Source organism: Numida meleagris, chromosome 6, assembly GCF_002078875.1.
Source record: "Numida meleagris isolate 19003 breed g44 Domestic line chromosome 6, NumMel1.0, whole genome shotgun sequence".
NCBI lineage: Eukaryota > Metazoa > Chordata > Aves > Galliformes > Numididae > Numida > Numida meleagris.
Window position 1 is genome coordinate 1,604,787 of NC_034414.1, and position 25,006 is coordinate 1,629,792.

The 25,006-nt window shown below is 51.6% G+C and overlaps 2 protein-coding genes across 16 annotated transcripts in view; both read left to right on the top strand.

Annotated features, from left to right (window-relative positions):
- DAGLA (diacylglycerol lipase alpha) overlaps positions 1 to 14,382 on the top strand; it is a 51,900-nt gene extending 37,518 nt beyond the window's left edge. For 9 of the 11 annotated variants that reach the window (XM_021401072.1, XM_021401070.1, XM_021401074.1 and 6 more), the window contains 8 exons: positions 1,884 to 1,964; positions 2,990 to 3,132; positions 4,473 to 4,541; positions 5,588 to 5,660; positions 6,724 to 6,920; positions 7,404 to 7,533; positions 8,274 to 8,455; positions 10,666 to 14,382. In XM_021401072.1, coding sequence (XP_021256747.1) covers positions 1,884 to 1,964; positions 2,990 to 3,132; positions 4,473 to 4,541; positions 5,588 to 5,660; positions 6,724 to 6,920; positions 7,404 to 7,533; positions 8,274 to 8,455; positions 10,666 to 11,593 — 1,803 coding nt within the window. In that variant the 3' untranslated portion in view covers positions 11,594 to 14,382. Of the gene's footprint in view, positions 1 to 1,883; positions 1,965 to 2,989; positions 3,133 to 4,472; positions 4,542 to 5,587; positions 5,661 to 6,723; positions 6,921 to 7,403; positions 7,534 to 8,273; positions 8,456 to 10,156; positions 10,324 to 10,665 lie in introns of all 11 variants that reach the window. The other 2 variants (XR_002440096.1, XM_021401079.1) reach the window with 2 other exon arrangements.
- MYRF (myelin regulatory factor) overlaps positions 22,406 to 25,006 on the top strand; it is a 38,348-nt gene continuing 35,747 nt past the window's right edge. For 2 of the 5 annotated variants that reach the window (XM_021401060.1, XM_021401064.1), the window contains exon 1: positions 22,406 to 22,614. In XM_021401060.1, the coding sequence (XP_021256735.1) occupies positions 22,569 to 22,614 (46 nt within the window). In that variant the 5' untranslated portion in view covers positions 22,406 to 22,568. Of the gene's footprint in view, positions 22,615 to 23,321; positions 23,773 to 25,006 lie in introns of those variants that run through there. The other 3 variants (XM_021401059.1, XM_021401062.1, XM_021401063.1) reach the window with 2 other exon arrangements.

Consider the following 25,006-nt stretch of genomic DNA (forward strand, 5'->3'; position numbering starts at 1 on the left):
GTTGATTCCTGGGGGAAGCTAACGGAGATAATAGAATTTAGAGATGCCTGTCCTGATGCATTTTTAATGCCCAGAAGTCAACTTTAATACGAAAACAGATGAAGTATCTTGCTCACGCACTTAATTTGTAGAAAAGCACTGGGCTGCTCGGGAGCTTCCCGTTAGTTGCTTGGCTTCTGTTCTTTTCCTTGCTGATGCAGCACACCCAGCGGGCTGGGATGCCCTGTTATCTCCACCACGAGCCGTGCTGCTTCACGTGGTGCCGATCAGACATCCGAGGAATTAAAACTCTTGATGTTTGCCTGAGCCTTCCTGTTGCTCCACTGGGACCACAGCTGGAAGCGTTTGATTGCCTGGGTTCCCGTGCATGCCGCAGTTGATGTTTGTTGGGTCCCTGAGCTATTTTGGGTCAGAAGAACGTAGCCGTGAGAAGAAAAAAGAGAAAATCCATGCTGATTTCTGCTAAGCCTGCACAGGACAAAACTCTGGAGGTGATGATTTCGGGGAGGTTTGGTCACTGGTGTTCAGCCAGCCAACGTGACAGCGAATAGCTGTGCAAGAGGAAGCCCCAAAGCTCAGCCATGCTAACACCTGTGTGTCAGAGCAGTCAGCAGCAGCCATAACTTTCAAGCTCTTTTCTGCAGCCATAACTTTCAAGCTCTTTTCTGCAGCCATAACTTTCAAGCTCTTTTCTGCAGCCATAACTTTCAAGCTCTTTTCCGCAGCCATAACTTTCAAGTTCTTTTCTACCACACGGATACCCTCCGCTGTGGGTTTTCACACCCACACCTCAAGTATTGCAGAGCGGTTTCTTGCCTTCAGACTGCGAGGCAGTACGGAATATTTCTGCCTTGCTTTTCCTAGATCTTTGGCCTGTTTGGTTATTTGTACGTGGGGTTTGAAAATGAAGCCCAGATCACTGTATCCCTTTGAAACTTGTGAAGCTAAATGCAACTTTGCAGGGATGAGCCTCGTTCCATAATATTGAAATCGCTACCTGCCTTAGAATACGCAGTAATTATCAAAAATACAGCTCTAAGATCGACTGTTGGACCATTAGTAAAATCACTATGGGGGTAGATGGTGCTTTTTAAAAATAGGATCCTAAATTCATCTCAGAAGTTTATATAAGTCGCCTGCCATTCACTCCTCATTAGAGTTAGAAATGGAGGCTCTTTTGAATGCAGCTGAAGCTGGCTAGCTGCTGAGAGCTGAACACGGGCCTGAAATACCACGGCATCTGCTCGTTTGATGCTGACGGTGACGTTACAGATGTTCCATTTACAGGCTCGGCAGAATCACCTGTATTCCTTTTCTTCAGCGGGCAGATGGATGTTTGATATCGAGGGCTTTGAAAGTTCCCCTTCTCTTTGCTTTCGGAAGGGGACCGCACATTCTCTTCTGCCTTTGTGATTAAAGGGCGCTCAGTAATATTCGCTTTGTACTTCAACTGTTTCCAGGTAGGGGGGTGATGGAAAAGAGCAGAGGAGATGATCCGCTCTGGTTTTTGGCCAGCCCAGGCTGTGTGAATGATTTGAGGGCAATTAATTAGCAGAATGAGCAAGATCTGTTTACTTGTGTTGACCCTGAGCTACGTGGCTGTTTTTAGCCTTTGCAGTTCAGGCTTGCTCACCTCTGAATATGAACTGTAATAAAAGCTCTACCAAGAATGTATGCAACGGGCTGAACTGCATCTCTATTACGCTCATCAGTGAGCCAAAACACGTGCCTAATGAAGCCTCCTCCTAACGAGGAGTGGAGGCAGCGTTCTTCCTTAGCCCTGACACGTGCTATGCGGTGCTCAGCTTGTCCAGCACTGAGGGCCGTTTGCTGCCTCTGTTAGGCAGCCCTTCATACCCTGTTCTCTCTTTGTTTGCACTCAGGGCATGGTGCTGTCCGCTGAGTACATCAAGAAGAAACTGGAGCAAGAGATGGTGCTTTCTCAAGCCTTTGGGCGAGACTTGGTGAGCGTGAGCTTTCTTTTATCACCGCGGGCCGTACAGAAGTTGAGATTTCCCTCCGTTGTACTAATTTCTCCAGTCTCCATTCCCATCTCTCTGGCTTGGCAGACTGGCCTCTAGTTACTTAATCCTAGAAGGCTTTTTTTTTAATTATTATTTTGAAGCCTTCTTCCCAAGAGCACTGCGGAGCTCCTGATAATTTTTTTTGTCTCGGGCAGGAGGTCCCATTTGGTGGCCGTGCAGGACAGGGAACATTAAAAACCAATCAAGAGGAACTAAAATCCCATCTCTATGGAGATCCTCTGTGGAGACAGCAGTGGGATGGCATGCTGCCTGTCTGTGTGCACACGTTTCCTGTAGCTCTCTGTCAGAAGGAGGCTCGAGAGAGATGTTAAGGAGATGCTTGCCTTAGCTTATGTGTCAGTAATTGCACCGTCAACCTCCTCGCAGAGGGGAGATTTTCTGCACTGCCTGATTCCTTGCTGCCAGACAGCTGTCCTTTTCTCGTGCCCATAGAGTGCCTTGGCCTGAGCAGGCCCACGGGAAATTAGTGGTAGCAAACAAGAGAAGAAGGGTGAAAGGCTGGATGCCTCCCTGCAACTGGTGCCGTACCGGTTAGCGCTGAAGCATCTGCCTTGTGATGTTGGTAGGTGTAAGAAGGAGACAGGGAGGCATCGGTCTTCTTTACACAGTGCTTTATTCCTCTCTGCCCAGAAAATGAAAATTGGATTTGCTGAGTGAGCTCAAGGACCAACTTGTGGAGGTGTATGAGAAAATACCAGAAGGGAATTAATTCCAGTGTCCCTTCAGAACAGGCAATAGTAGAGGGCAGGAAACTGTGCTCCCATTTCAAAATCCAACATAACATCACTCTCTCCCATTGGAGGAGGAGTTGTGTTAGCTGGAGTGCAGAGTGTTCACCTATAGGAAAAACCCAGCAGCTGGGAAAAGGGACAGATCTGGGGGATTGCAAAGCTTCTTTCCAGTCTGACTCCCATTTCTTGTTTTGTTTTTGTTTTCATTTTCAGGGGAGAGGAACAAAACACTATGGCCTGATTGTGGTTGGCCATTCCCTAGGGGCTGGCACAGCTGCCATCCTGTCCTTCCTCTTGCGTCCGCAGTACCCGTCACTGAAGTGCTTTGCTTATTCTCCCCCAGGTGGGCTGCTGAGGTAGGTGGTGGGTCAGGAGGTCTGGTGGCAGAGAGGAGGGGGTGCATGGCTGGATCTGCAGCAGATTCTGCTTGTGACGTTCTGACGAGCAGTCAAAGACAGCCTGTGCCCTGAGAAGCATGCCAAACACGTGTAGTAGCAGGTGATGGGAGCTGAGGCTCGTGGACAGCTTTTTTTCTGTATTCCAATTTGAAGTTCAGGTTACGATGGCAGGTGGCCACTCCCAAATATTCAGGTTGATGACTTCGTTGTGTGAGAGCTTCTGTAGCTCTCGTTTAACTCTGCCTAGCGGGAAGCACAAGTTGGGTGGGCAGGGTGAGATTTCGTCCCTTATTGTCTGCACAGCACCAGTGTGCTCTCTCCCCGTCTTCTGCAAGTAGGTGTCCAAAATGGGAGATGTTTGACCAAATGCAGGGGTGTGTATCAGATCTGGTTGTCAGGACTCCTTTTGCAACTGGCAAAGAAATTGGCACTTGAAAGCACCTGTGGATTAGAAGCTGCTTGTGGTGGTCGCCGCATCGTGTTCCAGGAGCGGGCGAAGGATTTTAATCATCCTGCTAATGAATCTGGACATGAGCATGCCTTGTTATGATAGTAGTGCCTAGCCGTTTGCAGCCGTGGAGGCATTGCTTTGAAGAACGTTTCCTGAGAGTTTTCATAGCTTTTTGCTCACAGCTTCCCCTCTTGAGATCCCCTGATAGAGCGTAGGCCAAGCTGTACGTTACCACCTCAGCTGGCTCTGAGCTCAGGGTGTCTTGAGCACAAGGTTCAAGGTGTCACAGCTTCCTTGTGCTTTGCTTTATGCCCGTCATCATCTTTAGGTGAAGGGTACCAGCCTCTATCAGTCTAAAGGTCTCTAGAAGGCAGCTGGTTGCCAAGCAAGGTCGTGGGGTGGAAGCCTTGATTCCCTCTTGGTGCTTAGGTTACTGCAGGAGGTGGCTATCTCAGTTCTGTGGTGTCTCTTTAGTCTCAGAGGCATGGAATACCTTCTTCCATAGTTTCCTGCCATTCCCAAAGGATAGGAAAACTGCTGTGATGTGCTGAGTTAGGGTACTTCCTTATCCAAGCCTATTCGGAGCCACGCGCAGGTAAGGAAGAAGGAACTGCTCTCTTTGAGCTGCGCCCTTACAGAGTAGTGTTGCTTGGGGCACGGGAGGTGTGTATCAAGCTCATCTCAGTGTGCAAGTTCTCAGGGCCTCGAGCAGCTTGCGTTGTGTTTTTTTGTGGTGCAGGTTCACTGTCTAGTAACCTCTCAGGCAGCGGCGGCAAATCGGGAATGAAGTGCAGTTTGCCTCTAGTGAAACCCTGTTTGCTTCTTCTCGGTCCTGTTTCTCTTCCAGTGAGGATGCCATGGAATATTCAAAAGAGTTTGTGACTGCAGTCGTGCTTGGCAAAGATCTAGTGCCCAGGCAAGTTGAGAAGTATCCGAAATCCTTGATGAGTATCTACTGTTCTGTACCGCTCACCTGTCTCCAGTCAGAAACACCCAGATCATGCCCGTCTTGTTTCCTCATTTACCTGTCCTCATTTGCTTCTCACTTGTCCTCCTAGTTACCTGTACTGCTCTGTCTTTTACCTGGACACCTCTGTTGGTGTTTTATGTACCTTTTCATAGGTGCATCCCTCTCCACCTCTCAGTTTCCTGCACAAAACAAAAAAGGGGAATATCCAGCCTCTGCGATTGTACTGATGGTGGTACCTGACGTGTCAGTGCCATCTCCCTGGTTGTCTATGTTATCTCAGTGCTCTTTCCTTTGCCCTGAACTGGATGTGCTCTCATCTCACGTTGTAGCGTTGCCTGTCATCTCGCACCTCTGAGCCAGCTCCCCCATGTCTTGTCTTGACATTTCTCGCTGCTCATCGTCTCCCATGGCACATTCTGCTGAGCAAGGCAAAGGGCTAGGAGTCAAACAACCTGGCCTTCATTTTAACTTCTGCCCTGTTGTGTGACCTTAGACAATTTTTGTCTGTACAGTATTAGGCACGTAGAGTTAGCAGAGGAAGAGAACTATGATTTTGCGATGTGCCTTCTGTTCACCAACAGAATCTTGTATATTCTATAATCTGTTTCATGTTCTCATATAGCTCCGTGCTATCTTTCCTGATTTATCTGTTCTGTGGCATCCTACACTCAAATTGTTTCTTGCCTACTCATTTCTCCGATTGCCCCATCACCCTCGTCTGCTCATTGACTTCTCCTATCTGTGCTCACTGTTCTGATTCTGTTATTGCATTTCACACTTGTTTGTTGTCACAGCGGCTTCCCGTGGCCATGGCCGTGGTTACTGGTCCCAGGTGATGGCACAGCTCACCCCTGAAGCGACCTGCCTCACTGTTGCATTCTTGGTTCTTTTGTAGCATAGTTTCTCATTGTTCTGCGCTCTGTGTCTCTGCCGTCCTGTTCCATCTGCTGTTCCCTGCCCAGCTGTTGTAAACACGTCTTCCTCTCTTCCAGAATTGGTCTCTCTCAGCTGGAGGGATTTCGCCGGCAGCTTCTGGATGTTCTTCAGCGAAGTAACAAACCAAAGGTAAGAATGAGGACGAGCAGACTCCTGAAGGCAAGTGTCTAAGCGGTGATGATAAAGTTTCAGTGTCACACAGCGATGCTGCAGGCTTCTCCTGACTCCCAGATCTCCTCAGATCCACCAGCACTGTTGTTTAGGTAGCCAGAGGAACGATGGAAGCAGCAGGGAGGCAGCTGCAGAGGATGGGGCTCAGAGAAACACTCTGCTTGCAGGCTGGCTTGTAGCTCTATGGTGATTCTGGCTGACGTGCTGGGAGTTTATCATCACATGTCTGGGGAAAAAAAAAACTGAGCAGGAAGTTTTCTCCATCTGAGCCTGGTTTGGAAGTCTGCGTTGCAGCTGGAGCTTTTCCTGGCCAGCAGCAAGCGATAGGTATCAGGCTGGGAAGTGGAGCATCTGTCTGCTTGTAGGCACTGCTTTGTGCTCTCTAGGTGGTGCTGTTCCAGGGTCAGTGGCCTGTTCATGTTTCAGAGTTAACAAATGTGCCAAATTGTTCTTCTCTAAGCTTCCTTACCATCACACTGAGGTGGAAAAAACGTAAGGTGTTAAAATTCTCAGAGCTAAAACGTTACAGAAATAATAGCTGTAGGGTAAAAAAAACGGAGCTGATGGTTTTTCTTGATAGAATTCTGTTTTGCTGTTGTTTCAGTTAACTTTTGATTTTTAGGTTTGTTTTGTTAGTGCACAAAGGGAAATTTGGTTTGCTTAAGTTGTGTAGTCTTCTGCTTCTTTCCGTGCGTTAAAAATTCAGGTTCTATCAGCCGTGTTTGTCCTGGGAAGATGTCCCATTGGTGGACAACAGCGTGCTTGTCCTAGATCCCTAACTCTGCAAAAACATCCAGAACAGGATTTTGCCACTTTGAAGGTTAAAATAAGGAAAGGAAGGAAGACAGAGCAGGGTCATCTCTCCTTAAGTGCCCTATTCAGAAAACAGGGGCACAAACTCTGGTTTTTTTTTTCCTCTTTTCTGGCATTAAGAGTTCAGTCCAAGTATTGTGAGACGGCTCTGCTTTTCTCATCTGTTTCTCTTCTCCGTATTCTCCCACCTTTCCATGGTGTCGGACAGTGGCGGATCATTGTGGGTGCTACCAAGTGCATCCCCAAGTCGGAGCTTCCTGAAGAGACAGAAGAGAACTCGGTCACGAGCAACCGCCTCTGGACCCACCCCAGTGACCTGACCATTGCCCTGTCCGCCAGCACGCCGCTCTACCCGCCCGGCCGCATCATCCACGTGGTGCACAACCACCCTGCAGAGCAGTGCTGGTGAGTGGGCTCAGCCCTTTTCCAAAAGTTAAAAAATAAATAAATAAATAAATAGAAAAGTCCCAAGGGAGCAATCCAGCCAGTGGATTTTTTTCACTGCCTTACGGTGGCAGTGCGAGGATAGAAAGATCCTCGTGTCGCTCTAGAAGAATGCTTGCCTAATATCCCCTCCTTCTCTTTTTCCTCCTGTTGTGTTTTCTTCTGTCCCTGTAACCTGCTGTTTCTCACTTCTCCGTGCCAAAACACTGGCTTGCTCTTCCATCCCCTGCTCTTTGTTTTCTCCTCTGGATCCCAACTCCCTTTTTTCCTTTTTCCTTTTTCCTTTTTCCTTTTTCCTTTTTCCTTTTTCCTTTTTCCTTTTTCCTTTTTCTTTTTTCCTTTTTCCTTTTTCCTTTTTCCTTTTTCCTTTTTCCTTTTTCCTTTTTCCTTTTTCCTTTTTCCTTTTTCCTTTTTCCTTTTTCCTTTTTCCTTTCTTTTTTACAGTTGCTGTGAGCAAGAGGATCCCACTTACTTTGCTATCTGGGGCGACAACAAGGCGTTTAATGAAGTGATCATCTCACCGGCCATGTTGCACGAGCACCTCCCGTATGTGGTCATGGAAGGGCTCAACAAGGTAATGCTGAGAGCTGGGGTCAGAGAGTAGGGAAGTGTGATAGGACGGGCTGAGCTTGAATGCAAGGGAGGCCAGGGTTTGGGCACTTTTTTTGGGGCACTTTACCCCGGTGATTCTGGTGAGGTGAGCTGTAGACACAATATCTCCAAGCCAAAGCTCTGTGCGTGTGCTGGAGAGCCAGGGATCCCCTGCGTGGGATTTGGCCTTAGTCATTCTCAGTGCAGGAACACTTCTGTGCCCTACAACGTGGTAGTAAGGTGAGGTTGGGTGGTGTGTGGTTCATCCTCTCAAAGCTGCCTATTGCAGCATGCAGTTCAGGTGAGATGTTGTGAGCCGTGGCAGCACTGGATGTCCATGCGTTAGCCCTCGTTAGCCTGTGGAGTGTCTGAGTTTGTGGAATGGTTGTGGAATGAGTCTCTGCCTCTAAATGATGGTTTGTAGCCACGCAGCTCTGCTGTGAGTCTCAGCCAAGCGTGTGCTGTGCTCTTCCAGACCGATAGCTATTCCCGACGGCATCTTTGGTCGTCTCCCCTGTCCTGGATTTCCAGCAGGACATCCTGACAGGGCAGACTGTCAGAAAATGTTCATTTAATCCTTTTATGCCAAGACCTTGCCCTGTGCTTGTGGAAAGCGTTCGCAAGAATCAGTGGCAAATCCAGCAGTTTGGAAGTTGTGAGCTGAGAACGGTGAAGCTGCTGTCTCCACTGAAGCACTGCTGTTCCTTTGCTTGCCTTGTATAGGTCTTAGAGAATTACAACAAGGGGAAAACAGCTTTACTTTCTGCAGCCAAAGTGATGGTGAGCCCTACAGAAGTGGATCTCACTCCAGAGTTGATCTTCCAGAGCCAGCCCTTGCCTAGTGGACCCTCTGTGCAGATTGGAACTGGAGCCGTAACAGTGGACAGAAGGAACAGCAGTACAAAGTAAGAACATATCTTGGATTTCTTTGGAGGACCGTTGGCTCTAGGCATGGATCCTCTCTTGGGGTATTGTGATCAGTGTTTGTGGGAAGGATGGGTCCGAGGACTGCCCGTATGGGGCTTCTAATTAATGTGACACGAGACGTAATAAAGCCGGGGGAAAAAAATGATCCTGTGTGTTGCTCAAGAATCTGTGAGTGCAGCAGAGTCAGGGGAACCTAGGAGTTGAAAATATGGAAAGTTCCTTTTCTTCTCCAGACAAGTGGGCTTTTCCCTGGAAACAGAAGAGCAAAGCTTGCAGTCTTGCAGCCAAATCTCTGTTTTCCCGTGTGAATGATGCGCCCAAAGATAGCCCGTGGCACTGATTCTCAAAAGCTGAGAAGCAGTGACAGCCATAAGCTTACTAGAACACAGATAGACATGTGAAGTTACTTGATGAAAGATGGCTTGCGTAACTCTATGAACTGGAGAATCTGGGAACATGGATGTAAGTGTTGGACAGGGGTACAGAGCAAGTATAGAACCAACGTGATGTGAGGAAGGAGCAACGGGTGTCCTGCTTGGCACTCGGGAAGCTCACTCTGGTGGCAAGCAGGCAGAGGGAAAAGTCACGTCCTAAGTGCTGGAAGCATTCCAGCAGGGAGTATGTTTTTTTGGAAGGCTGGATCATCCCTGGCCATTGGAGGCTGACATTGCTAGTCTGGCAAGGGCCAAAAGGTGGAGGTTCCCCTAGGAGGTACACAAAGGATTGGTTTGGGGAAGACTTCCATCTTGCAGAATACGTAACCTGCTTTCTATCCAGGAAAAAATGACAGGGAGACTCCCTGCAGGTTTTCAGATAGTGACTGAGGTTTTGCAGAAGAGCGCGGATCCGCCTTTTCAGTTTCTTCCAAATGTAAAAAATAAATGGGGACAGAAATTTCTTTCAGAATTGAACACGTGACTTCCAGCATTATAGAAGGCAAACCCGCAGACCACAGAGGGAAGTGAGAAGATGAGAGGGAAGGTAGTTTGTACTTGAAGATGGGAGGCACGATGAAAACACAAAACCATTGTTAAGAGGCATTTCTTACATCTTTACAATTCTGTAATCCAGTAAAGTTGTTGTGTTTGGTTTTTTTTGCAATATACACAAGCTGTTGTTACACCATTGATAATTCTATAAAGTGAAAGCTGTTCTGCTTGTATTCTTGTAATTGATTCCCATAAACATTCTTGTTTCTCCTCTCCCCCCGCCTTCCTAAGAAGGTGGAGGTGCAGAATAAGCTCAAGGTAAGAAGATAAGAAGATTCACTGGAGGAAAAAGTCTCCTCGACCCATGTTCCACATCTGAACCTAACTGTGCGCTCGTACTTCAAAGTATCCTCAGCTGATTCTTCTTCAGTTTTCCCATGCAGTCACTCAAAATGAACGTCAAACGCAGTACTTGTTAATTCCCTGAATCTTGACAACGCTGACTTTTGTTCACAGGGGAACTAATTGACAGATGGTGGCACTGTCGGTGGGAGGGGATGATTTCTTTGCAAGGGAGGAACTTCTAGAACGGAGATCTCGGGTAGAAACCCAACGAGAAGCTGCGTGCACCTGGCTCAGGTGCTCTGGGTGATGCACGGCCGAGTGCCTTTGAAGTGACACAAGTGAAACGTATATTAAAAAAAAAAAGAGGCAGCAAATGATAGAAAAATATTGAGGCTTTTGTTTCAGAGAGAGTGGTCAGAGACAGCGAAGCAGAGCTGAGATAGGAGCAGAAGAGGAGGCAGCAGCCAGTGCCTGTGACGGATACAGAAGGACGGAAGACAGCGTAGGTCAAACAGCAGGGACAGGAGGGATGTTTTTGTCAGAGCAGACCCAAGGCACTGCTTCCTTCTGAGGTGAGTGAAGGCAGAGTGGGAATTGTGAATTCCCGTTCAGAAAGGAACGGAGAAGAGGGCAGAGAGGTTTCCGGGAGCTGTTAGAGGAGGAAGAGCTCTAGCCAGGTTAACTCCACGTCCGAGCTGGTTTACTGCCTCAGGCTCCCTCTTGGGGTTCTTGCAACCTCAGAACATTGCTGCTTCTGAAGATGAGAAACGCATTTGCTCTGGTTAGATCTCCAACGCGTGGCCTCAGCGTGCACGAGGACGTCTGTGCCTCGGGTTATGTCTCCGTGTCCGCTCTGGCAGCTCGCGGTTCTGAAGAGGGAAGCAGCCTCACGTTGTCTCTGTTTGTCATTGCAGGAGCAAGTCCCATTCTGAAATCAGCTTGGAGGGGTTTTACGAGACAAAGCCGCTTTCTCCTGTGCAGAAAGACCCCGTGGAGCTGCTGCTCCTGGACACAAAGGAACGCCTGTCCGTGGAGCTGCAGGACCGCCGTGCCCCTCTCGCGACCATGGAGAGCCTCTCCGACAACGAATCCATCTACAGCTTCGATTCGAGGCGCTCCTCCGGTTTCCGGAGTATCCGAGGCTCCCCCAGCCTCCATGCTGTCATGGAGAAGGATGAGACGCACTGCTTTTACATAGACCCCGCTATCCCCGAGGAGAATCCCTCCCTCAGCTCGCGGACAGAGCTGCTGGCTGCTGACAGCCTCTCCAAGCACTCCCAGGAGACTCAGGCTCCCGACAACGCGCTCAACAGCGGCGGCACCACCCCTCAGCGACGCTGCAGCGAGGAGGGGGCCGGCAGCGAGGGGGAGCGCGTTTCCTTAGCCCCCCGTGAGGAGCTGTCCCTCCAGAATGGGCGGCTCACGGATGTCCCCAGTCCTCAGGTGCTGGAATTTGCTGAGTTCATAGACAGCCTCTTTAATTTGGACAGCAAAAGCAGCTCCTTCCAGGACATCTACTGCATGATGGTATCAGATAGCTCCAGTGACTTTGCGGAGATGCCCAAGTCTGTTAGCGATCAGGAGATCCTGTTGAGGGCGCAGTATGAGCCCAACCTAGTCCCAAAGCCCCCGAGGTTGTTTGCAGGCTCAACAGATCCTTCGTCGGGCATCTCTGTCTCACCTTCCTTCCCTCTTAGTTCATCCGGAGAACTCATGGACATCTCTCCCACGGGCGTGAGCAGCCAGGAGTGCCTGGCCACTGACAAAATCCGGACTTCCACCCCCTCTGGGCACGTAACCAGCCCTGCCAAGCAGGAGGACCTCATGATTTCGGCCCTCTAGTGCAGGGCGAAGGGGTGCGGCTCTGAGAGCTGATCCCGTAGAGGCTGAGTGCTGGGATAATACTCGGAGAGGAGGTGGTTGGAATTGGTGGAGGCAGCTGGAAGCATTCCTTCTGGGGTGACACAGCGGCGGCACGCCGTCTGGAGGATGGATTGTGCTCGTGTACCATGCTTACGGCTGGGAGAAAAGAAGCATTGCCTCACAAGGCCTGCTACACTAAGAGGGTCTGAGTCACTAAAGGTAGTTGCAAGTTCCCTACCTCAGCCTGTCTCATTTCGTGTAAGAGGCAGACTCCTTGCCCCAGGGCACCTGCTGAGTTTGGGAGTGAGATACCTTGCTCCAGGGAATTCTCGAGGGCGAAGGGGTAGATTCTCTGCAGTTTGAGAGTTGGATAGACAGAAGCAAGGGGGGCAGGCCAGATCCCCCCCCCCACCCCCTCCCTCCCTTGGTACCATTTCAGTGGTTTTGGAAATGAACGGATTGAGACTTTGGGCCCTGTTGCACTACCATGTCGGATCTGGCCCAAGATCCAATTCGTCACACTTCCATGGGGATTGCCTTCCTAGGACACGCTCCTCTTTTAAAGCCATTGGGGCTGTATTCTCCCCAAATGCAGTCTCCCCTTCCCTGGCCAGGTGCAGCAAGAATTGGGCTGGCACTGTGTTTTCTCTCCCCTGAGTACTTCTGTGTTCAATGACCACCAGGCTGCTCCAGAGAGGAACGGAAACTGCTCTGAAGAGCCCATAGCCCTCTGCCACGTCCCTCCTTCACCAGAAAAAGTTCTCCTGGACATCACCGTCGCCACTCAGCGCCCTGGACTGCTCTGAGCTGGCGATGCTCCTGCAGGACTGACAGCATTCTCATCTCAGAGCTGCACGGATAGATCTACTTAAAGATACAGATGGCTTGTCTACACCCAGCGTTGTTTCCTAGGCACCCGCGGAGCCTGGGATCCCCTCCTGGACCCTGCCGGGTCCTCCCGCTACCCATATGCAGTAATCACAGATCAGTTGCCAGCCACTGTCATTGGGAGTTCAGGGAAAAGACGAACTTTTACTAAGTATTGAAATCTCTCGTATGTTTACAAAGCTGCTAAGCTTTTTGAAAGGTATTTATTAAGCAAACGGGCAGGCTTGTCTCTAGGCAAAAAATACATTCGTTCTCTCCTCCCTGCGCCGTCCCCTCTGGAGGCTGAGGGGAGGGAGTCCCCTGCTTTAGAAGCAGGGTGGGGTGATGGGAGATGGCTTGGCTCAGAGCCTGGGGGAGGCTGCGTCCCTCGCCCATTCTCCCCGTTGTACGTGGTGTTACAAAGCTCGACCGAGTCGTTAGTGAGCCGACCTAAGCGCTGCTGTGCGGAGCCTCGGTGCCCGGAGGAGCCTGCTGGAGCTCTCCGAGCGGGGCTTCTCCGTGGTGGAAGCAGGAAAGCAATCACCTACCTAGGAAGTTAAACGTACTGTGACCTCGTGCAATCCTTTAACTGACAGAACGTCTACGGCGGAGTTACCGGTCCGGTCTCATTGGAGCTCTGTCCTCCCTCACTGGAAAAGAAATCCCTCTTTTAACTTTCCTCTCGTTAACTAGGGATGCGACTTCCCCCTCTTTAGCTGTGGTATGACCAATGTGGGAAGACACCGTGCTTCCCAGGAGCTTGGTTTGCGACGGCTCCTGGGCTCCCGTGTTCCCTTAGGCTCTGGCTGTGCTCACTGGAAGCCCTGAGCCATGCTGGGCCCGAGCACGGAGAGCACAGCGGCATCGAATACTGTGGCATCAGAGCAGGAGCACTTTATAGCTGGTGTGTGTTGATGTGAGTGACTTCAGGTGCGCAGAAATGAGCTGGACTTTGTCCAAGTGCTGATGCCCCGCTCGATTTCATGTGGGATGCTGTATCTCCCCCCCCCCCCCCCCGGCTCTTTTCATCTGATCATCCACCATTGCAGACCACGGGGTAAGGCTGACTTGCTGCAGATAGTCAAGGAGCACTACAAGGGCAATGTCCAGAAATAGGTACGTGGGTAGTCCTATGGGGAAAGGGAGCTGAAGCGTAGGGAGCCTGAGGCTAGCAGGCTAGCTCAGCTCCTGATGCAGACTGCTGACATGCACATACAGTGGGGAAAAGGACTTCACTTCTGCCTGGAATCGTTGGCAGAAGGTGGGTAGTAAAAACACTTAGCACTTCGGCAGAGCTTTCTATCTGCAAAGCACTTTACAAACACTGAGGAAAGAATCACCTCTGTCCCTGGCAGCGAGCTCTTTGGGAATGTCTCTCTGAGACCGGGTGGAGCTACTGGTGCCCTACGTGAGGGATGGCGAGGTGAGAAAGGTGGATAAACCTCCCTTTTAAGAACGAGTCGTTTCACTAGCGTTGCACTAGAAAGTCACTTCTGACCTGGATTACCTCCCTTACGTCCCGGAAAACAATCGTGGTGTGACTGTTTCCTTCTCTGTGCCATTGGAACTGTGTCCTTGGGGAATGGGGTGACCTTGCCCTGACCGGGTGCAGCAGGAAACAGCCTGACATGCTGCATTTTTTTTTCTTTTTCTTTTTTTTTTTTTTGCTTTGTGCTCTGTGATGATTAGGCTTCTCTGAAAAGCCTGGAAATGCCTCATACTTGGGACTTGGCCTTGCCCTAAGGCCAAGGCAGCCAAGGTGCAAAGGAGCCCTTCTGGTTAACGTTCTTACTGTATCACATTGTGGTTGATTCCTGTTTTCCATTGCTCTGTCGACAGGCAGATCTGTTCCCAGTCCCCACTGAGTAAATTCACGTTCTTCGCATTGTTCCTGCTTTAAATGTCTGAGTGTCTTCATTCTTATCGCTTCCGTGCTGTAGGAGCCTCTGGGCAGGCTGCTCTCCTACTCTGTGTCCTGGCAGAGTTACAGGCACATCCTAGATCTGTAGCTACCTCCCTCATTCACCCTGCATACTATTGCTTGCTTTCTCTGTCCTCGCTCTGCTGCGCTGCGTAGCTGTCTTTGGAAACCTGAAGCAGCTTCTGCTTTCTTCATCTCTCAGCTTCTGGTTCCTGCTCTTCAGCTTCGTGCCTTTTGAAGTGGATGCGTTCCCTTGATATTTCAGTGGGATGTCCCACCGCGCGCGGAGGCAGCGCTGGAAGAGCAGTTTGCAGTGCAGTAGCACATCCCCGAACCTTCTGTGAGATTTGCTGGTAGAGGTGTGAAGCTAAGACCACCCGGAGAGCCGTTTTTGCACGCTTGAAAATGGAAGGGTAATAAGTGAAACCCCATACACCAACGCAGCTTTGCCAAAGAGCGTAGTGCAATCTTCCTGCAAGCCCCCCCGGCGTGGCAGATTTCAGCTGACTGCGTAAGAATGGGACTTGGCACTTGCCATCGCGCGTTTGTTGGTCGTGTTCTCAGCAGACTGCAGTGGAACGTGATCCTGAGGCCTTGAAACTCTCTGGGCCAGCATGGGAGGCCATTGGACGGGTGCCTCAAGCCCTGTGTGGAGCCCACCCAACTGGGTGAATACGGTACTGCTTTCTTAGGTATTTTTCGGTTATTTTTCTTCACCAGGCGGCTTTTTGATTTGTCACTGCTCTAGGTTCAGCGATCCCGGTCGTAATGTGCTCTAAAGCTTCTCCCTGTTTTTGCTTAACACCACTTCCCTCTTCTAATCCTTGCTGCAGCCTGTTTTCAGGCTGGCCGATGAGACCTGCGCTGTTAATTTGTAAAACACTCCTTCTTCGTGCACTTATCTGCTGTTCATTGATGCCCAGTTGCGCGTGTCCACGTGTTTACAGCTTTCCATTCAGGGCTGCTACCCTCCAGGGAAGACTGGGAGAAGGCAGTTCAGTCTCAGCCAGCCCCAAATCCATATTTAGTCCCTTCTTGCTGTATTGGCACCCTGATGCTTGCCCCTTTCCTAGTAGCCAGACAGGATGCATATTACCCTGTCTATTCAAATGTTGCCTGGGGTCCTCTATGCATTTTGCAACTGAATAAATGGGTGTCTAGCTATAGCGAAACTGGTTGGGGTGTCTCTATCTGGTGAGTTCATCTAGTGAGCTACAAGCTCCTGCTTGCTTCTGCTGGACATTGTGTGCATGCTCCAGTGCTGCATCCACTCCCAAGGACATTTTAACATCACCTCCAGCCCCAACAAACCTACCAGCTTTGCCTTCTGCTTAATTATAGAACGATATCATTGGGTTGAAAGGGACCTTAAAATCATCCAGTTCCAGCCCCCTCGGTGAGGGAGCTTAAAAGCTCTTTCAGCTTTCCTCCCTTTTGTGTAGCATTACACTTACTTCTTTCTGCTCAGACAATTGAAGTCTGAGATGCCTTTTGCTGGCAACCCCTCCGTGCTGTCGCTTGTTTCTTATCCCTTCTCCTCTTTCAGTTCACCCCACCAAATATGGATTTTTGCTGAGCTGTTTCTAATTACTCTGCTGCCAACAGACTCTCACAGAACTCCTCTGCACTTTAGGAAGCCCGTAGACGAATTGTGTGATCCTCTTTCTAGTTGGAAAAGCTTAGGGTTAGGAAATCCTTCTTGGCTAAGTGCTTCCTTGGTAGTTCTGGAGAAGAAACATGTTAAGGAAGCACAAGGAGGTGGAAGGGAAACGGGGAGAAGAGCTGACGCTTGGAACCTGAAAGCTCACATTGAGAAGAGAGATGTGCTTCTTGGCGGGTGAGATGTCAGTTTCAGAGCTGGATTTAGGCAAGAAGTTCATCTCTTGTGCCAAAGCTCCCCCTCATGGTGCTGCTGCGTGGAGGAGAGGCTGTGCTCCGTGTCGCAGGGGTCGTGTGAGAGGTGTGTGGATCAAGTCGTGCCAGTGCTCAAGTGATGCCCTTTCCCCTTTGCTAGCTCATCGGTGAGCAGTGGTTCCCACCCAGGGGGAGCCAGTGCCCCTTGCAGGGAGATGTGACATGTTGGATGGCAGGGCTGCAGCCTGAGGTTCCAGCTCAGAGTAGGGCCTCTGCTGCCCCGAGTTGTGAGTTTTACACCTGGGAGGGGGGGCAGAGCCCAGAACCGAAGCCTATTGAACTTGTAAGGTGTTGTTAGAATGGAGAACTGCTTTACAAAGAAGATCAATAGCCCGCAGTCTATTCTGCAGAGCAGCAGCGCTGCTGACTTGCTCGTGTGGCTGCCAAACTTCTGCTCTTTCCTTCACCATCTCCCAACTATATCTGTGCCTAGCACTTCCCTGAGAGCTGCTGCACTCTTCGTGTAGCATGGGAGGATGCTGCCAACTTCAACTTCCACTGGATATGTTAAACAATGGAGGAGCAGTTCCTTGCAATTCACGCTGCTTTGCACTCCCAAAAAGCACCAGGAAACATACACCGCTGTCTGCAAGCACTTAGCTGTCTTTGTTGTTGGTTTTGCTTCTTTTCTTGAATTCGTGCCTTTTGTGCCTTCTGTTTTCCATTGGCTTGATGTCCCGCTGGGGAAGGCTTCCCAGCCCTGCTTTCCCTTGGTGTATGTGACCTCAGGTGTGTTGGGAAGTTCCTCGTAGCCCTATTCATGAGTAAATCTCCTCTGCTCAAGATCCTCAAGTGGATCATCAGTATGGCCTCAAGTTGCGCCAGGGGAGATTTAGGCTGGACTTTAGGAAGCACTGCTTTTCTGAAAGAATGGTCAGGTGCTGGAATGGGCTGCCCAGGGAGGTGGTGGAGTCAGGGTCCATGGAGGTGTTCAAGAAACATTTAGATCTAGCGTTGAGAGCCATGGTTTAGTGGGGTTGTTGGTGGTAGGTGGATGGTTGGACTGGATGATCTTGTAGCTCTTTTCCAACCTAGCTAATTCTATGATTCTATCCGACTCTATTTTTGCACGGACTGTTGCTGAAAGGGACTTAACACGTTCTGAACTGCCCGCTGCAGTTCTGCTTTCATTGACGTTCCCAGGCTGGTTCTGGAACAGCCATCTCCCAAAGGTAAGTGCTCTCTCCTTGGAGAGTTGGGCACTTTTGCAGCTCTCATTGCTCTGAGCCCTGACCTCATCACGTCGTTCTGTGCTTTGTTTGTCATTTATGGAAGCTCCCCACCCACCCAGCACGTCCGTACGATGAAGGGACCTTTCTCTGGCTCCTTATTTCCTTTATAACGCAGAAACAAGCATCTTTCTTTTTTGCAACGGGGATCCTACCGCCTTGCTTTCCATCCCTTTGCGCAGTTCTGATGGCTCAGAGTCGGAGGTACCTGGTGCATGTGGCGGTACCGAGGCGAGGTACACTTGCTAGGTTACTGCCACACACATCTTTAGGGTCTTCTCTCCTTTATCAGCATCCCCACCGTGCTCCCTGGCCCCTGTCCGCTGGCCCAGCAGCTGCAGAACCTACAGCTTCCTAGCTTTTCCTCCGCAAACACTGCAGCTGGTGGCAGAGGTGATGCCCGGGTAATGGTCTCAAGCTTGTTCCTGTCTCAGTGATAAACTTGGTTGCTCGTGTCAACACGGGGGTTGTGCCTGCACGCGTGGGACAGCACCAGAGGAGCGCTCTGCCCTTCAGCCCCCTTCTTTCAGCTCAGTAGCTGTCTTGCTACGACGGCCGCTTCTCATGCCTCTATCACAGAGACAGCCTCGACCAGAGGAGCTGCAGGAAGCTATTTCCCTTCTCCCCGTGCTCTTTAGGACCAGCTGCAGTCCAGCTGCATGGCCTGACAGCGTGACAGAAGCTGTTTGTTGGTGGTGGTGGGGGGGGGTTTCACGCAGCACTGGCTCCTTTGCCTCCCCCTCCTCTCTCGGTCCGCAGACACCAATGCCTCTATGGAAAAAGCCCTTCTGTCACCTGTGTCACACCCTGTGCTGGGGCAGCTCAGACCAGGGTGGCTACGAGTTCGCTCTTTGATCCCAGTTGCCTCTTGAGAGGTAAAGCCTGGCTGCTTTCTGCAGGACTTGGAGCACTTGCGTAGGCAGGCGAGGTGGGGGAAACAGCACGGTATCCTGTGTCCCCATGCTCAGCTGAGAGGTCGCTGCCTGTCCCGGGAATGCTGCCCTCCAGATCCCTGCTCCGAGCTGCCCCAGCATGAAGACTACAAGGAAACGAAAGCACTCTTCACGTGCCATTCTCACTTGACTTTTTGTACGTATGTATGAAAGTTCTAAACTAATACTGCTGTAAAGAAAGACACAGATTAATATAGCATATTATATAAAGATATATGTATATAATTTTTTTTTTTCCCCCGTATATTGTATGGCACTGTATAAAATGGATGTCGAAGCATGACTGGTGTATGTGACTGTTCCCAAGCCTGACCTGGAGGATGACAGTTGCGATTTGCCTGAAGAATGGGAGAAGCATCCCCGCAGAGCCAGGGACACGGCTTTGTGTGGGTTTGTCAGGCAAGTTATGAATGCCTGGTGCTGTCTACGGATGAATAATGCCATAATAACAACTATTCTGGATGGAGGAAAGCAATACTGTGAGTACAGAGTTAGAGGAGGAAGGAGAAATAAGGGAAGCTGGGGGAGCGGGAGCTTTCGGAGCAGCCAGGAGGAATGCAGGCAGGAAAAGGAATGCCTGGAAGAAAATAATGCTATTAATGGCTGCATGGAATAGTTCTTGGGGTTGTTCCTGAAGAGGCTAAGCACTATCAGGGAATTAAGAGCTCCGGGGTGGCTGAACTACTGAGTTCCTATAAAAATGCCCATAAAAAGTGCTGGTATGTTTAAGTGCCTGCCCGACGCTTCGGTTTGTTTTCCTACCCATAATTATCAGGTAGTCTCATAAAAAGATATTACTTCTTCTATAAACACTTCCTCTCTCGGAGAGAGAAATACATTAAGCTCTGGATCCTACCCTTGTGTAAACACAAAATAATCCATGCTTCGGAGGGACTGCTTTAATACAGTTACTAAGGAGAACGTTGATGAATGTGATCACAGCGGGCACTGGGGGTGTTGCTTTGAAACCCGTTTCCCTGTTCAAAGCCCCAGCTATTGAACGTGGCAGGGATGGGGCTGCCATTTCCAAGACGACTCTCTGGCTATTTGCTGCGTTGGTGGCTGTAGGAGAAATGTATCGAGGAAAGGTTTTCAGCTCCTTGTCCGTAATGGGCTGCAGCAGAGGGTGCTGTGGTTGTTCCCCCTGAGGCACCCTCGGGGCTGGGGCAGTGCTCTGCGCCTGCTCCCCGAGCTGGCTGCACAGCTGGCCATACAAGTCGTCACGCTGCTGGAAGACCTGGAGCTCTGTCTGGAGAAGCTTGAGATGCGAGTGCAGCAGGGGTTCCTTTCCAGCCTGCCCAAGAAGCTTCTTGTGCTGTTCCTGGCCTCTCTGAATCCCGGCGGCGCTGGTTCCCCATGCTTCTGGCTGCAGCCGTACCCAGCGTGAAAGCTCCCCGGGAATGGGCGTCCCTCGCCGGCGACCTTCCTTTATCCTTCTACTCAATCAATGGCGGTGTTCTCTCCATCTTGGGAACAAACCTCTCGTAGTTAATGGATAACCAGGGAGAGATTTATCAGCACCGCTCTCTTGCCAAGAGGAGATAACCGAGCAGTGGTCTGCTTCCGCCTGCAGCAGCTGCCTTGGGTGTGGATGGGGCTTCACCAGCCAGTTCTTGCATCCTCCAAGCCCGGTGAGGCCCCTCCGAGCCCCGCTTTGCCTTGAAACCGGCAGGAGTCGCATAAAGCACGAGTGAGAGGCAGCCCAAGCAAGCAGAGTTTTGTTTAGGGGGCTGCACCGCTTTCATTCTGAAACGCCTTCGTTCTGCACAGCTGGCAGGAGGATCCCGGAATAACCACGCTTGCTGAGGGGGGGAAAGAATCGCAGCAGTGTTTGAGGGACGGAGATGCTGTAACACAAAGCAGAAAGCCATTGGGCAGCCCGGGGACCCACAGAGAGGGGAGAATGCAGTACCCACGGGAAGATGAGGCTGTTCCCAGCAGGCAGGCAGGGAGCAATCTAGGACGTACCTTACACATCCGCGATAACCCTATCAGCAGCGTTGAAGCTAGCGTGGCCAATGACCCCGAGGTGAATGACTCTCCTTTGTACCATGCTGATGTTCCCTTGCTGGTCTGTCTGCGTTTCTCTCTGCCTTTCTGCATCCCCAGGCTTTTGCACCAGCATCTGTGGGCTTCAGACCAGATTTGAAACTGGCAGGTCCTCGAGATGCTGTAGACCAGCAGTAGGAGATGCTGAATATCCCGGCAGCATCTTCTCTGCTAACTTGCCACCATAAAGGGCGTGGGATTTCTGAGACCAAAAACGGCTCCAGCTGTGTTTGAGAACACAGAGTGAGGGGTGGGGGGCACCGAATTGTATTTCTGTTTTCAACTGAACTTTGAAATTCAGTGCTGGAGGGAGCAAAAGCCGCACCTTCCGTGAGTAATATCCTTCCACCCCCTCCTTGGCTCACGCTGCCGACCAGCCCCGTGGCGTAGAAAGAGCGGTGTTTGCAGAGAGGGTGACCTGAGGGAAGCGAGGAAGGGATTGTGTGTATCCCAGGGGAGGTATGTGGGTGCCTTGTCCCAGGATGTGCCCAAAGCCAGGCTGGACGGGGCCCTGAGCTGAACCCCATGGCAGGGGTTGATGCTAGAGGGGCTTTGAGCTCCCTTCTAACCCAGCCATTCTATGGTTCTGTGATCTTTGAGGTCCCTTCTCACCCAACCACTCTGTGGTTCTACGATACGGGGGAATGAGCTCGGCTGCCCGCCTGGGGGATTTTCCCTTTTATTAGGTCCAGGAACGAGACTGGGATGAGAGCAGCCGTCCCCACACAAAGTGACTCGGGGTGATGTTGAGTGACCTCCAGGAGAACGCGTGTGACACCACATGGCCGCCGAGGGACAGCGGAGGGGTCACCGAGCTGTGTCACAGCGGTCGCTGTGCAGGAATGAGTACCTTGCAGGTGGGGACTCCCAGGCAAAGCGTGACATGGATGCTGTGGAGGGGTCCAGGCTGGTTTCAGGGTAATTTCAGCCCTTCTGTTCATCTTTGGACCCAGCTTTAGGCTCCGGAGCTGGTCTACGTATCTCTCCCAAACCCCTGGGCAAGCTCAAATGGAGAGAAGCCCTGTCACTAGTAAGCCCTGTCACTAGTTAGCCCTGACTGCATTGAGCCTAGTGGGCTCCTTTGCTGGGGTCAGGAGCTTTAATTCTGGGCTCTAGCACCTGTTGTGGGCCTCGACCCATGGGCTCCGCAGTGAATACAAATTCCGACAGAGCAAATATTTTGCTTCCTTCCCACACAGCTTGTACGCAAAGCTGGGGGGATGTGTGAGGAACAAGGGCTGCGGGGCAGCAGAGAATAACAATTGTCTTAAGGGAAAGAGGCGGAGAGGAGAAAAAAGGGCTGTTGAGCTCTTTCTTTCCATCCCTGAAATAATAGACCTATTACTGTCCCCAAACCTCAGCCCCCCTCCCCTCCGCAGAGAAGAATTGGTCACTGCACAGCTGTGCGAGCGAGAAAAATATATTTATATATATCAGAGAATCTGCCCTTCTGAATTGGTGTGTGGGGCCGGACAAAACCTCATTGTGCGCTTTATCTGCCCCGCAGAGAATGGTCCCACAGTCCGCGGCTGGCAGGGGCTCGCCTTTTGGTGAACTGTGGTCAGATCACTGTAACTTCATTTAGATACTGTCCCGTTCTTCGCGGGGCGGGAAGGGGGGGAAGGCGGTGTGAGCGAGTGTAGGCGCATCTGGGCGAGAAAACACCGCGGCCCCGCAAAACTCCGCCGTCCCTTCCCTCCTTCAGCCTCGAGCGGGCCGCAGCGAGCCCTCGGCCGGGCAAGGCCTCGAAGCCGCGGGCTGCCGTAGGGCGCGGGGCCGCCCGCCGCGCCGCTCCCCCCCGCGGCCGGCAGGGGGCGCCCGGAGGAGCGGGGCCGGGCGGGAGGCAGGGCCGGGGGAGGAGCGGGGCAGCCCTCGGCGGAGGCCGATGGGCAGCGGGCGGCCGCGCTCGGCGCCGGCACCGGCTCTGGGCCCCGCGCGGAGCGGAGCGGAGCGGCCCCGGGGGTTGTCCCCCTGCGGGTCCCCCTGCGGGCTCGGCCGTTAGCCCGGTGCATGGCACAGCTATGGAGGTGGTGGACGAGACGGAGGCTCTGCAGCGCTTCTTTGAAGGTACGGGGAGCGGCGGGCTCCGGGAGCCGTTCGCGGATCGCGAGCTTCTTCACCAGCTGGGCCAGGAGTGGAAAAGCGACTGCGAAGGGGGTTTTGCGGGGCAGGGGCTGAGCTCCGGGACCCTCGTGCCCCTCTCTTCCTCCCTGCTGCTCCTCCGCCGTGCCCGTCGCGTTTCCCTGCGGCGCTTGGGCTGGCAGGAGGGCAAAGCCAAGTCGTGCCGCGGGCTCTCACCGTGTGCTCACACCGTGTTTTCTCCCCGGGCCTTCAGGGGGTGCTTTTTTTGGACCAAGCTCCTCACCCTGCCCTCTGGGTGCTGCGCATCCCCTCGCTGTTAGGGGCAGCCGTAAGACTTCAGCCGCTTGTTTCTGTTTGTAGCAGCGGGATCTCTCTCCCAGAGCCCCTTTTTTTCTTAGGCTGGAGGCTTTCTGGCCATCTCTGTCTTCCTGGGTGCCCTTGGTGACCCTGCTTGGGCAGGGTCGAGAGCTCCCTGCCAGCCTCAACCCTTCTGGGATTCTCCTTCCTTTCTCTTTCCCCCTTCCTCTCCTTTTTCTTTTCCCCTTCCTCTCCTTTCTCTTTCCCCCTTCCTCTCCTTTCTCTTTCCCCCTTCCTCTCCTTTCTCTTTCCCCCTTCCTCTCCTTTCTCTTTCCCCCTTCCCTCTCTCCATTTTTCTATTTCTCTTTTTGTCTTTTCTCTTCTTTCTGTATTTCTTTCTATCTCTCTTTCTCTACCTCCCTTTTTACCCAGAACCATCCCGTCCACATAAAATCAGAGTGAAGAAACCCGTGGCTGAAGGGTATTTCTCCATCTCTTTGCTTTTCGCAGAGCCCCAGGTGGCTGTTTATTTCCCTTGGACAACCGTAATCCCTTTGGTGCTGTCCTTAAGGAGCATCTGTTATCACTCCTGTGTTGGACAGGGAGGGGAACAGTTTGAATACAAAAGTCGAACCCATCCCCTGCTCTTTGGAGGTGAAAGTCACTGCGTGTAATTGCCTGGTTTTGCAGAACGGAGGTGGATTTTCCCTGGAATCTGCGTGAACTGAAGGGTTAATGGTTTCTGGATGTTGAACGTAACGCTGATCTGTTGGAGTTCATTAATTTATAGGGATAAACTCATTAGTAGAAACCTTTCCTTGTTCCTCGGTGACAACTTCTTTCAAGGTATCTACGGTTTCCCTTCCCACGTGTTCAAACCATCGCCTTCTTTTACAGTGAAATCCTCTCTCTTCTCTCGAGTGGAGCTTTCATGCTAAAGGGATTTCACCCCGTACTGAAAACCCTGAAATAACGAGGGAATTCCCTTCCGTTTGCCTGGGGCGGCTTTACACGGGATCCGAGCTGGCACTCGGTGTTTCAGCGTCACTCCCTGGAATGTGGTTGCCTGCTCCGTGAGATCCGAGAGCCGGAGCGTGGAGAAGCAGAAGGAGGGCAGCGTGAAAAGCACGGGCTGAGAAAGGAATGGGGACCGAGGGGTGCGGGTGCGAGGCTGGGAGGAGAGCGCGCAGGATGCTGGGGCTTCTGGCAGCGGAGCTAAAGGAGCCTTGCTTTGGTCTTCCCGTAGCATCGGGAGTGTTTGCCTGGAGCATTTGTATTTTCTATCAAAGGGAAAGGAGGGAGTTGAAAAGCGCCTGACCCTTGGCTGGCATCCTGCTAGAAACCTTACCTTCCTCCCTGCCTACCGCTCGCGTAAGGGAAAGAGTTACGACAGAGCTCAGCTATTCGGGATCCCTCTCTCTCCCAGCTAATTTATGAGATAAGAGGCTGGTAAAGAATGTGTAGCGGGAAGGATGCGCAGAGCTGGGCTCGAGGGGCAGGGGAGGGGGTGGTTTGGCCGTGGGGATTGGGAGAGGAGTGGAGAAAGAACGGTGAGCACTGCAAGCTTGGAGGATTCGGGGTTGGGAAAGGCGGTGGTTGGTTAAATACGGTTAAGTGCGAGTTTTCCTTGAGGGCACGTGAGACCCATGGGGCTGTGCTTGCAGCTGGGGTCACAGGAGCTGGGAGGGAGCGCCCTGTTGGTCAGCAAGGCAGCGAGCACGTTGGTGTTAGCAAAGGGTTTTGGCCATAGGTGTGCTTACAGGTGTGCCTTAGTGGTACGGGTTTCTTTTTTTGGTGAGTTTTATTGCGTGTTGCGGAGCACTTTCCATTTGTCAATAGGAAATGCCACCCTGCAGGAGGAGACGTGGGTCGTTGCTCTGCTTTCCTGCTTAGGGGGAAGTTCTTAACTCTGAGGGCGATGAGGCCCTGGTATAGGATGCCCAGAGAAGCTGTGGGTGCCCCATCCCTGGAGGTGCCCAAGGCCGGGCTGGATGGGGCCCTGGGCAGCCTGAACTGGTGGGGGTCAGCCAGGCATGGTTCTATGATTCTATGATCTTCAAAGAACCCTTCCAGCCTAACC